A 13632-nucleotide genomic window follows, 5' to 3' on the forward strand; every position below is an offset into this window, starting at 1 on the left:
GAGGGATTAACTCGAGACACACGTCTCCAGAGAGCCACCCACATGCGCCTCGAAGCATCCCTCGAGCCTGGCTCTCGGGAAACTGCCGATTCGGCCGTTCCCAACGGGCCAGGCCCAGGGGTGCTTTTAAGAACCGTGTTATGCAGGCTCAACAGTGTATGCGAGAAACCAAACAACGAGGTCCGAAAAGATGCTGCACCGCGCGGGGCTGGTTGGGCTCGATGCGGGCAACCAAACACACCCTATGTTCACCCCAGCAGTACACACAGACGACATTCCAATTTTATTACTCATGAGCACACTGACATAGTACTGGACTGCCCTGCTTTACCTGAAGTGCAGCGTAATATTCTTCTCCCAATGAGGGGAATTGCATTATTCTCAACTAATTCACTTCTACAAGACAAGAGCAAGCTCCTTCTACATCCATGGACACCAGAAGAACCTCAGAGTTTTATTACAAAGTACAAACGTCTCGAAAAACAGCTGCATTTTTCACTGTGGGAGCGAAGGCGCGTCCGGCTGGTTTTCAGGGCGTGCGGCTTGAAATGCTGGGATTTCCATGTATGCTTTGTAAAATCTCTCCAAATGTGGATATTTCGACTGCAAGGAAACAATTGCTTCTTATCAGCAGGTAAGCATAGGAAGTTTATTCGAGGGTGATGATTTAGTTCTACATGTGGAAGACTGAAACAACAGATGTTCCGTACCATGTCGATGTCGAAGCGCGTCACGCCAGCGTGTATCTGGGGCGCAAGGAACACGTCCGCCTGTACAGAGAAACAAAATATACAAGCACAGACTAGTCAATAACTTACAATTAACGGTCAGTAATTAAAGTGTCAAGCTAGTACTGAATTGATAATCTCCTATCTGAGGCATATAGCAGAGAGGGCATAATCAGTGTATCAGGAAGTTGTCAAGAAATAAAACGACTTGGTCTAAAATATATATTGTTAGAATAAATGTGGTACCTATCAAAAGAAAAAACAAAATTGAGCACAAAGCACAAACCAGTTGGACTTCATCTCCAGTAGCAAATTTACTGTCACATCCTTCCAGAAGTTTTTCAATTGCTATGGTGAAAGAGACAAAAATGTTGAGTACTACAGCACCCTTCGTTATGGTAAACTTTCTCTTTTGGAGTTGTAAGAGAAGTCAATAACAGAGTGTTGGAAACCATACCTCTAAATCCCTTGTCAATGTAATGATGCACTATCTGAAGGCTCTCATCGGGGCCCAATTTGCCTTTAATCAACCCCTAAATAAGAATAGCTCAAAATAAGGTTGTGTTTGGAATATTGCGCTAGTATTGTAGAACAACGTTTGGCCAAACAACAGCTGAGTGTAAGCGAACTTACGATAACAGCGTAACACTGAAGAGGTTGAATGCTCGAGCACACAATGTTTGCAATCTGCAACAAATAAGAAATCCATATATGTGTAGAGCTTGCAAGTTGCAGACAAAAGTTGCATAATGAAACGAGTAACCAAAAGCATGAGATTTCCAGAACTTTGTTGGTCCTTTTCCCTTTTCAGCATTAAGTATTCGGTGCAAACATAGCATTATGAACAGATTGAACACTTTAGTTGGTTTCAGTATAAGGTCCGTTTATCGAAAAAGTTGGTTTCAGTATATAAAGTCTGAGAAGAAAGAAAGAGTTAAAGTCAGTACGCAAACAACTCCTGACAAAAGTCAGTACCTGCAGATTAAGAGCCTTCCTTTTCAGATCTTGAGGTAAAAGAAGGTGCTGGGGATATTTGTCTTCAAGATACTACTCAACAGAAAGCAAGAAATTGTGTTGTCAATAGTACCAGAAGGCTGGACCACAGACAATAAAAAACATGATGAAGAGTTACTATTCACCAATATGATTGCAAGAGAGTCTGAAACCAAGATGTCCCCATCTTGTAGTGCTGGCACATACTTAATTGGATTGATTTTCTCATAATCTACAAGATGATCACAAGAAGAACCGTCAAAGTACTATATACTCCAACAAACTATACCTACTCAACAGAAAGGGAACTCCGCAGTGATCATAATTGCAACAACGAGAAATATCTCAGAAGGTACTCGTATTCAGTTCTCCCCTTTGATCCAGCAGAGTATGCAACACGAGTTTAATCCTGATATCACTGTAATGCTCTATGTATTGTCTGTATCTCTTCTGCTAATAGGGATCACCAGTATGCAATGAACCAATAATTTTATATGGTGATCAATGGTGCCATAGCTAGAAATATTTGTCAGGATAATTTCCTGATGTTACAACTTATCGATTAACTATGCCGCACAATTATTTGACACTATGTATCACCCTCTTTCAGACAAAGAGTGTATAATTGTAAAAGAAAAAGGCGTTTGTTGCTACTAACCTGTATCATTCCACTCCACCGCCCTGTACTCATATTCCACGCCTTCATTATGGAGAAGAACAATGAAATAACGATGAAATTGATAACGATGAAATTTTTCAATAGAAATGCTTTAAACTTGAGTCCTCCAACTGGCGGTTGTATTTAAGCAATTCCGAGACTTTATAATATCTTTTGGGTTGATCGAGTAGACTGTTTTGTACATCCATCCCTTACAATTATATTAGTACATCCTAAACAAAACAATTGGCTCTGCCTACTCCAACTCTGGTTTAAGGATTTAAATACTCCATTTTAACATATACAAAGCTGCGCATTTTTACTTAACCCCACGACGGCTGGACCAACATTTCCACAAGTCAAATACTTGGTCCATTCATAGCAGTAGCTACAAATCCCTGAAAGCAAAGGAAATCATCCCCACAAAGACCTTCTGGACTAAAGCAGCGATGGATTGTACCCGGATTCATAGGAAAAGGATCGACACCACTTGGGAACGACCATGTCATGCACCTAATCGGTAATCCCCAAAGAAAACACAGTGGTATGTCTCTGCAGGGGGGAAGAAGGATTCGATGGGTGGTGGCTCTGTTTTTGGTTACCTTTGAGGCTGAGGGCGATGCGGACCCGGTAGGAGCAGGAGCTGATCGCCGCGCTGTACAGGACGGGCTTCATCGCTGCCATGGCCAACACGCAGCAGCACTAGCTCCTGCCTGCTGGTGGTGAAGGAATGAGCTGTGACGCCGGACAAGAGTGGACGGACACTACAAGGTGAGGATGGAGAACAAGACAAGCTGACCATCCCCAAATCCAGAGAGCATCCATGTCCCAGTTATGCCGAGAGTTGGGCCGGGTCAGGCCAGCCCGTCCGTGCTCTGGGCCGGGCCGGGCCGCGTTGGGCTCGGGCCAGCTGGCCCGGCCAGCCTGTCGTGCCGTGCCAGCTCGTGCCGCCGCGCCAGGGACTCTGTCGTCGTGGTCACGCTCAAGCAGATCGTCGCTCATTAGCTATAACGAGGCACCCGGCCTCCGCGGTGGCCACGGTCCGCCATTGCCGCTGCTGCTGTGGTCGCGCTCGTCGCCGGGTGCCGTGAGCCGCCGCGACGGGCGCCCGTGACATCGAGATGGAGTCTGGGTGAGGGAGGAGGAGGCTCGTGGGCAGCGCGGCAGGGAATGCCGTGAAGACGGAGGTGGCAGCGCTGAGGTCCAGGGGTGAAGCCGAGGAGATCAGGGAGAGAAAGACGAACACATATTATTTGGGATCTGATTTTGACCAGTCAAGTCTGAATGGCTTTCACGCATAGTTTTTTTTAGAAGAACTTGTGGGGAAGTACCAGGTGATACCAATCGCACTCTGAAAACATCAAAGTTAAGTGTGTAAAAAAATCAATTTTTTTATGTTCACAAGACATATGTCTACAATGCCTAAATTTTTTTGAATCAAAATTTGAAATATAGAAAAGACACAAAAATATATAAATCCAGCACAAATAGTGTCAAAAAAGACAGGGATAAAAATTTGACACTCTTCATGATGGATTTGTCTTTTTTGTGTCTCTTTATGGATTTTGATGTATGACTAGAATTCTTCAGGAAATGTACATACATGTCTTCTGGACATCCCAAACAAATCAGAATTATTTTAACACATTAAAATTTGATATTTTTGGAATGGAAGCATGAGTGCGTTCTAGTATTGGTATCACTAGATATTATATCTGGCTTTTACTTGATGTATAATGCAAACTATAGTGCGTTTATATGCGTTGGGAGAGACAGTGGTGTTCTCTACACGCATATACTGTACGACATTGTGGGCCTTCACCATGCCGGGTCGTGTTCGTGCTGGCCCATCACGTAGTCTAGGGCCGTGCTGCCCATTGTGCTCAGCTGTTAGGCCCAGGACGGCACGCTACTACTTTGGATCATGCCAGCCTGGCACATCAACCATCGGGTCGTGCTGGGCCTAGGCCACGTCTTGCGCTGGCTCAAGAAAGTATGGCCCAAGTCTGGACATTAATCTCGGCGATGACGAAGAAACAAGAAAAGTAGGGTGATCACCATTGCTCTGCAAACCATGGCTCCAGACTTGAATGTTTTACATTTTATAAGCATTCATTTTCTCATAGAGAAAATAGATACTGATATGTTCGTGAGAATAAGTATAATAAGGGGAGTATACCTGCTTGCATGACACTTTTGCCTATGTGAAAGAGACCTAGAAAATTCAGAGGGGGGGTGAGCTTTCATGCAAGAGTCATGCTCTGTGTGTGCTCCTAGGCAAATGTTATAAATACGAAGAAAGAGAAAGAGAGAATGTTGAAAAAGCAATAGTCTAATACTCAATCTTATAGTCTACTACCTCCGTCCGGGTTTATTAGTCTTCGTTGTATTTTGGGTCAAACTTTGACCTTCGATTAAACTAGCAAAAAATAAGTTATATCCCTAAAAGTGGTATCAGAAACTTCTTTCAAATGCAAATTCAACACTAAAAGTTCTGTCATATAGAACCTATATTTTGCTAGTCTTATGTGCATGAAGCAAAATTATCGATTACAACATAATAATGTTTAATTTGGCACAAAGTATGAAAGGAACCAATAAACCTAGACGGAGGTAGTTGTAACGCCCCGGACACACCCGTCGGTGGTCGTTACTCCTGGCAGGATCTAGACTGGCCTCACAGATCAATACTAGTCTTTTCTACGCACTTTGTCCTCACTCGTGCGCACCCGGGAGCAACTTCTCGGTCGGTCACCCATCCTGAAATTACTCCAAGCTAAGCATGCTTAACTTTGGAGTTCTTTCCGAATGGGCTCCCGGAAAAAAAGAATTCCTTATTGATATGAATAGTCTATCATCCCTAATAAGTCAGGCTATCACAGTAGTACCTTACTATACTATGCATGATGGCTCAGATGACATGGCAACTGCATATAGCCATCATTCAACTATACTATTAGCCTTGCTTTGTGCCCGAGGCATCTCATTGTCTCTGCACACATTATGATTTGACTAGACCATGATGGCGCTCGTCCATTGGGCTGGGTTTCCGTGCACTGGTCTAATAGCCAATGTATAAGTTTTCGTGCACCACTTTTTCCTTCCTCTCTCTTTATGTCACCTTATGGTAAAAAAAATTGAAAAATTTAAAATATTTTTAAAAGAATGGACATCATTTAGCTATGTAGAATCTTGTAACTAAAGTAGAAAGCAATACCACTTTCTAGGCCCCGCAAACAAGCCAAATTTTGCAATTCAAGGTATTATCGCGAACTTGGAAAAACATATATTTTGTTCCGGTAAAACATGTTAGCTGGATTTGTTTTTAGCCATTGGAAAAATGTTAGTATTTTTTATCCATGATAGACCCGTCTTGTCAAAAGAGAAATCAAAACTCACCACCCAACTTCTAGTTTTGTTATTTGCATCATGGATATCTAACCTTTGAGATCATTGTGATTTTAAGAATTTAAAACAGTCACTTGGTACTAAAATTGCATTATTACATCAGAAGAAAAATAAATCTTGTTAAACCCAAAAAAAGATGTAAGCCTAGAAAAATACTAGTCTCATGTGCATGAAGCACAATTATTGATTACAATATAATAATGTAGCATGAAAGGTTAAAAAAGGTTCTGCAATGAACAATATCATAAGTACATCGTATGTACATATCTACTTAAAATTGACCACTCCTCTCTTGTGGCAGCAACAAGTCAAATATTTCCTTTTCCTATTAGTGTTGGTTCCTCATTGCTCACTATGATCAGCTGCCATTATGCATGCGTTGAAGAGATATAAATCATTGACTAGTTTTTGGCATGTTTGGTTCTGATACGTCTTTAATGTATCTATAATTTTTAATTGTTTCATATGTTGGGTAACGTAGCAATAATTCAAAATTTTCCTACGTGTCACCAAGATCAATATAGGAGATGCTAGCAACGAGAGAGGGGGAGTGCATCTTCATACCCTTGAAGATCGCTAAGTGGAAGCGTTACAAGAACGCGGTTGATGGAGTCGTACTCACGGCGATTCAAATCGCGGAAGATCCGATCTAGCGCCGAACGGACGGCGCCTCCGCGTTCAACACACGTACAGCCCGGGGACGTCTCCTCCTTCTTGATCCAGCAAAGGGAGAGGAGAAGTTGAGGGATAACTCCAGCAGCACGACGGCATGGTGGCAATGGAGCTCGTGGTTCTCCGGCAGAGCTTCGCTAAGCACTACGGAGGAGGAGGAGGAGTTGGAGGAGGAGAGGGCTGCGCCTTGCCAGGGGTGCGGCTGCCCTCTCTCTCCCTCACTATATATAGGGGGAAGGGGGTTGGAGGAGGCGCCCTAGGGTTTCCTAGGGGAGGGGCGGCGGCCAGGGGAAACCCTAGATGGGTTTGGGCGCCCCCACCCCTTAGGAAACTTGCCCCCCAAGCCGGGAGGGGCGGCTGCCCTAGGGGTGGCGCCCCCACCTCTCCTGGTTACGTGAGAGGGGTTGGGAGGGGCGCACAGCCCCTTAGTGGGCTGGTGTGCCCCCTCCCCTTGGCCCATAAGGCCCCCCAACGCTTGCCGGGGCCTCCGAAACACCTTTCGGTCACGCTGGTCGTCACCCGGTACTCCCAGAACAATTCCGGACTCCAATACCCTTCGTCCAATATATCGATCTTCACCTCCGGACCACTCCGGAGTTCCTCGTCACGTCCGGGATCTCATCCGGGACTTCGAACAACCTTCGGTAACCACATACTATTTCCCATAACAACTCTAGCGTCACAGAACCTTAAGTGTGTAGACCCTACGGGTTCGGGAACCATGCAGACATGACCGAGACACCTCTCCGGCCAATAACCAATAGCGGGATCTGGATACCCATATTGGCTCCCACATGTTCCACGATGATCTCATCGGATGAACCACGATGTCGGGGATTCAATCAATCCCGTATACAATTCCCTTTGTCCATCGGTATGTTACTTGCCCGAGATTCGATCGTCGGTATCCCAATACCTCGTTCAATCTCGTTACCGGCAAGTCTCTTTACTGGTTCCGTAACGCATGATCCCGTGGCTAACTCATTAGTCACATTGAGCTCATTATGATGATGCATTACCGAGTGGGCCCAGAGATACCTCTCCGTCATACGGAGTGACAAATCCCAGTCTCGATTCGTGCCAACCCAACAGACACTTTCGGAGATACCTGTAGTGCACCTTTGTAGCCACCCAGTTACGTTGTGACGTTTGGTACACCCAAAGCATTCCTACAGTATCCGGGAGTTGCACAATCTCATGGTCTAAGGAAACGATACTTGACATTAGAAAAGCTCTTAGCAAACGAACTACACGATCTTGTGCTATGCTTAGGATTGGGTCTTGTCCATCACATCATTCTCCTAATGATGTGATCCCGTTATCAATGACATCCAATGTCCATGGTCAGGAAACCATAACCATCTATTGATCAACGAGCTAGTCAACTAGAGGCTTACTAGGGACATGTTGTGGTCTATGTATTCACACATGTATTATGGTTTCCAGGTAATACAATTATAGCATGAACAATAGACAATTATCATGAACAAGGAAATACAATAATAACCATTTTATTATTGCCTCTAGGGCATATTTCCAACATCATACTATTATATTATCAATCTTAGATACTTTATTTGCAACTCTATATCATTTTTGGGAACTAACCTATTAACTTAGTGCCCAGTGCCAGTTGTTGTTTTCTACTTGTTTTTTGTTTTATAGAAAATCTATACCAAATGGAGTCCAAACATAACGAAACTATTTGTTGATTTTTTCTGGACATAAGAGACCCTAGAAGCTTCGGGGAGGGACCGGAAGAGCTACGAGGAGACGACAAGGCAACAGGGCGTGCCCTGGGGGGTAGGCACGCCCTGATGCCTTGTGGGCTCCTAGTGACTCCGTCTGACCTAATTCCAGTGCTATAAATTCCCAAATATTAGAAAAAAAACAGAGAACCAACCGAAACAATTTTTCCGCCGCCGCGAGTCTCTGTTCTTCTGTGATCCCATCTGGAGGCCTTTTTCGGTCCTCTTCCAGAGGGGGAATCGATCACGGAGGGCCTCTATATCAACCTTTCTGCACCTCCGATGATGTGTGAGAGTTGACCACAGACCTACGAGTCCATAGTGATTACCTAGATGGCTCTCTTCTCTCTCTCTCTCTCTCTCTCTCTCTCTCTCTCTTTGATCTTCAATACAATGTTCTCCTCAGAGTTCTATTCGATGCAATCTTCTTTTGCGGTGTGTTTGTTGGGATCCGATGAATTGTGGATTTATGATCAGATTATTCAATGAAAGCAATTGAGTCTTTCTGAAATTTATTATGTGTGATTGTTATAGCTTTGTATTTCTCTCCGATCTATCTGTTTGGTTTCGCCAACTAGATTGATTTGTCTTCAGCGGGAGAGGTGCTCTGTGGTAAGTTCAATCTTGCGGTGTCCTCACCCAGTGATAGAAGGGGCAGCGAGGCATGTATTTGTATTATTAATACCAAGGGTAAAACTATGGGGCTTAACCATATTGCTTGGTTTTATTCTGTCTACATTATGTCATCATACCTCATGCATTACTCTCTTTGCTGTGAACTTAATACGCCGAGAGGTAAGCGTAGAAGTGCTCTCGAAGTGGAGTAACAGTAGTAGATGCAGGAAGGAGTCAGTTGCTACTTGTGAGCTGCGTTGGGATTTCCTCGAAGAGGGGAGGATGATGTAGTACAGTAGAGATCAGTATTTCTCTCAGTTAAGAACCAAGGTTATCAATCCAGTAGAACAACCATGCAAGACCTCGTGAAGAACACCTACACAGAAAAGAACAAATACTTGCACCCAACGCAAACAAAGGGTTGCAAATCCCTTGGTGGTTAATTGCAAGGATCAAATCTCGTAGTGATAGATAGGTAAACAAAAACACAAAATAAAATACCGGTAAATAAATTGCAGCAAGGTATTTTTGGATTTTAATATATGGTAAAGATAGATCCGGGGGCCATAGTTTTCACTAGAGGCTTCTCTCTCGAACAAAAAGCATACGGTAGGTAAAGAAATTACTGTTAGGCAATTGATATAAAAGCACATAGTTATGACGATATCCAAGGCAATGACCATGTATACAGGAATCACATCTGAGACAAGTAGACCGACTCTAGCCTGCATCTACTACTATTATTTGACACATCGACCGCTATCCAGCATGCATCTAAATTCTAGAGTATTAAGTTCATAAAGGACGGAGTAACGCCTTAAGCAAAATGACATGATGTAGACAAAGTAAACTCAATTAATATGAAACCCATCTTTTTATCCTTAATGGCAACGATACAAATATGTGTCATGTCCCTTTCTGTCACTAGATTGAGCAACGCAAGATCGAACCCATCACAAAGCACCTCTCCCATTGCAAGATAAATCAATCTAGTTGGCCGAACCAAACGGATAGATCGGAGAGAAATACAAAGCTATAAAAATCATGCATAAAAGAGTTCAGAGAAGACTCAAATAATATTCATAGATAATCTGATCACAAACCCATAATTCATCGGATCTCAACAAACACACTGCAAAAAAGGATTACATCAAATAGATCTCCAAAAACATCGAGGAGAACATTGTATTGAAGATCAAAGAGAGAGAGAGAGAGAGAGAGAGAGAGAGAAATACATCTACTTACTAGCTATGGACCCGTAGGTCTGTGGTAAACTACTCACACATCATCGAAAGGGCGGCAAGATTGATGTAGAGGCCCTCCGTGATCGATTCCCCCTCCAGCAGAGTACCGGAAAAGGTCTCTAGATGGGGTCTTTAAAGTACAGAAACTTGCGCCGGCAGAAAACATATTTTGGGTGGCTCTCTGATGTATTGGGAATACTTGGAAATTTATAGATCTGGAATTATGTCAAGAGGTGCCACGAGGGGCCCACAAGCCTGGGGGCGCCCCCCCCCCTTTGGCACGCCTGGCAGGCTTGTCGCTCCCTCGTGACTCTTCAGATATTCTCCAGAAGCTTCTAGGGTCCCGTTTGGTGCTAAAAAAAACCGTCAAAAAGTTTCCTAGCATTTATACTCCATTTCATAGTAATTTTCTAAAAATCCAAAAGCAAGCAAAAAACAGCAAGTGGCACTGGGCACTAGGTTAATAGGTTAGTCCGAGAAAATGATATATAATTGCATAATAAACATCCAAGATTGATACTATAATAGCTTGGAGCAATCAAAAATTATAGATACGTTGGAGACGTATGATCGGTCTACTTGTCGCACACATAATGCCTATGTACATGATCATGCCATGAATAACGTCATAACTATGCGCTTTCTATCAATCACCCAACCGTAATTTGTTTACCCACTGTATGCTATCTTTTTGAGAGAGATGCCTCTAGTGAAAACTATGGCCCCCGGGCCTATTTTAATTATATTTGCTAAAACCAAAATACCTTGTTGTATTATTTTATCCTTTATTTTACTTTGCAATTTATCTATCGCGTATTACCAGATTTTATCCTTGCAATTAACGAGTACAAGGGGATTAACAACCCTCTTGACCGTGTTGGGTGCAAGTACTTGCTCTTGTATATGTAGGTACCGTTGACGAGTGTTTAGGCGGTTCTCCTATTGGTTCGATGAGCTTGGTTCTCTACTGAGGGAAATACTATCTGCTACTATATTGCTTCACCCTTCCTCTTCGAAGAAAATCCTAACGCAGCTCACAAGTAGCAGGTTCCTGCAGAAACCCTCTTAGGAATATACTCATCCAGCACACAACAAAAACCAACCTCATATGCTTGCACAAAAGGTATCATGAATTCCTAACTATGCATGGATCATTATATGAACAAGGATGAGTAGCATGATATCAATGTGGGGATCACACAAAATTCTTCATACCAATTAAGAATCAGAAATGAGGAAACAATGAGTTTAATTGCATCTATACCTTAATAATTTGTAAATAAAAAGACTAGATAAAGATGTGGTTATGATGTTATAAGGGATACCCAAATTTCAACTTATATATATGTATATGACATGCAATCTCCTTAAGCTACATAGATGCTACCAACTGTAGGTATGTATGTATTATGTTTTTAAAATTTCCTTTGAATCATTCCTATAGAAGTCATATTATTTAAGATCACCAGATGGCACACTAATATGGTTGTACATGTCCTTTACCTCTAGGAATTTAACATTTGTGCAGCAAAAAGAGAGATGATGAGCTAAATATTTGTTACACTTTGCCTGATTTTAGGGACATGTGTGCATGAGAGATCCTAGAGTTGATCTTCTCCTTCTATGGAAAGGTGCTTATGTCCTTGTTTATTAAGTGAATCATGGTAAATTCCCCTCATGCAAACTATTTACTAATAAAAGTTTGGTACTTGTAAGATTATTAAAATTGAAATTGTTGAATAGTCGCTTGTCCTAAAATCGTAGGTTACAACAGATAACTCACATGATACAGTACAGTGTCTAAAATCATAGGTTGCAACAAATAACTCAGGACGTGATATGAAAATCATGTCACTATCCCTTTAAACTGTAGTAGCTTGCCCATCTCGGTCCATAGGACATGAAAATTAAAAACAAATTTCAGAAGACGGGACAAAGCAAGATAATGTGTACATATTATACCATCCGCTTTTGATTCTCTCAATGACATCTCTAGGAAATTGGTGAGGGGAATCGGTGGAGAGTAGATAAGGGGAGGGAGTCTGGTGCTTCCTAGGTGGAGCAGCAAGGGGTGTATAGAGGTACTGGCGGATTGGAACCGCGTGCCCATGTTCATATCTCTTCTTAGCTTGCCATAGCACTATATCAGCTATGATCGTGGCGACATAGATCGGTGAGATAGAAGATAGCTGCCTGAGCGAGCAGCTTGAAGGCGGATGAAGGCAGGCCATGGTCAGGGGAGAAAGGGACGTTGCGGGGATAGTAGGGGTGCGAGGGAGAGCAACACAATACGACAACTGGTCGGTCCTCTATTCATTCATGAATGGTGGCTGCTGGCTGGCGCATCTCCAAGTGGGGTAGGATGGTTTGCAGCTCTGTTTCCTCATCATCTTCTGGATGACTACGGAGATTCCATCTTCCATGGATTTTTTAATAAAGAGAGCTTCCTCTCCTATTTCATTTAAATTAAATTACAATGTCTCATACAAACTACCAAAAGAAACAAAGCAAGCAAGATAGATACCCAAGGATGAACTTAACTCTCATGCTTTTGGTATCCACAAGCCAGATCCTGAAAAGCACAAGACATTCACCTATTGAGGTACATGCAAAAATTCCGGTGTTGCGTCTAGCATATCCAGCATGAGTAGTTTTATATTACATAATTAGCTGCCACATTTGCAAAACTTGCCAAGCAGGAAAGAATATAACACCATCTCCAACCATGATCCTATTCATCCCAACCTGCTAGCCATGCACCAATATGAAGACTTCATTTTTCATCATTTTGAACATTTTTACGCCCCACCTCAAAGTGTTTTGACTTCCTTAGTTTTCCTACAAAATCACACAAACCATTAAGCCACCTTGCAATCATGTTAACAGGAACACAAGGATTAGTTATTCTATTAATTTTAGACACAACACTATTTCATAGCTTTCAAATTGTCCATAACACAATCAAGCCACCAACCATCATCAAATGTTTATTAGTTTTAGCAAATTTAGCAATCTAGTCATGTATATTATCTTGAGTATCTAGTAAATTGAATGCACACTTCTAGATATTCCAAAGCATCCTAGACATAGAGCATTACATGAAAATATGGTCAATTAACTCATATTTTCCACATAATGGACAAGATTTATTGCCAGTCCATCCTCCTCTAATCAAATTATCTTTAGCCAGGACGTTATTTCTAAGTACCAGCCACACACAAAACATAATTCTAGGGGGCATTTTAACTTTCCATGGGGATTAATGAGGAAACTTAACCCCATTTTCATCAAAATTTTGTAACAATACTTGTTAAGTATATAACACTTTTAGGTAATGTCCACTTTATACTTTCTATAGTGTATTCTATTCACTGAGTTCAAAACCTTCACACGACGCTTCCTTGATGTGCATCCATAACTCTAAGGACTTACCCCATAGCATCTTCCTGAACTGAAGACTTATGTCACTCGTAAGTTTTTTTCCCAAAAGAAGGTTATATAGCTTAGAATTATTACATTTGAGAAGTTTGTCTCCAACCCACCAATCCTCCTAGAATCTCACATTT

The 13632-nt window shown here is 42.3% G+C and overlaps 1 protein-coding gene across 2 annotated transcripts; it reads right to left on the reverse strand.

Moving 5' to 3' along the window:
• Positions 1-260: 260 nt before the first annotated feature.
• LOC123165529 (glutathione S-transferase-like) lies at positions 261-3172 on the reverse strand. Of its 2 annotated transcripts, XM_044583193.1 has the most exons (9): positions 2982-3172; positions 2380-2421; positions 1868-1953; positions 1704-1775; positions 1362-1415; positions 1186-1261; positions 1015-1076; positions 711-770; positions 261-603 (listed from the first exon to the last, which is right to left on the reverse strand). In XM_044583193.1, exons 1-9 carry the CDS (start codon positions 3061-3063, stop codon positions 496-498), a joined length of 642 nt encoding a protein of 213 aa, XP_044439128.1. In that variant the 5' UTR covers positions 3064-3172; the 3' UTR covers positions 261-495. The 2 variants fall into 2 exon arrangements, with proteins under 2 accessions (XP_044439128.1, XP_044439129.1); XM_044583194.1 differs by lacking the exon at positions 2380-2421.
• Between the last annotated feature and the right edge of the window lie 10460 nt (positions 3173-13632).

This window comes from Triticum aestivum, chromosome 7D (assembly GCF_018294505.1).
Source record: "Triticum aestivum cultivar Chinese Spring chromosome 7D, IWGSC CS RefSeq v2.1, whole genome shotgun sequence".
NCBI classification, from domain to species: Eukaryota; Viridiplantae; Streptophyta; class Magnoliopsida; order Poales; family Poaceae; genus Triticum; species Triticum aestivum.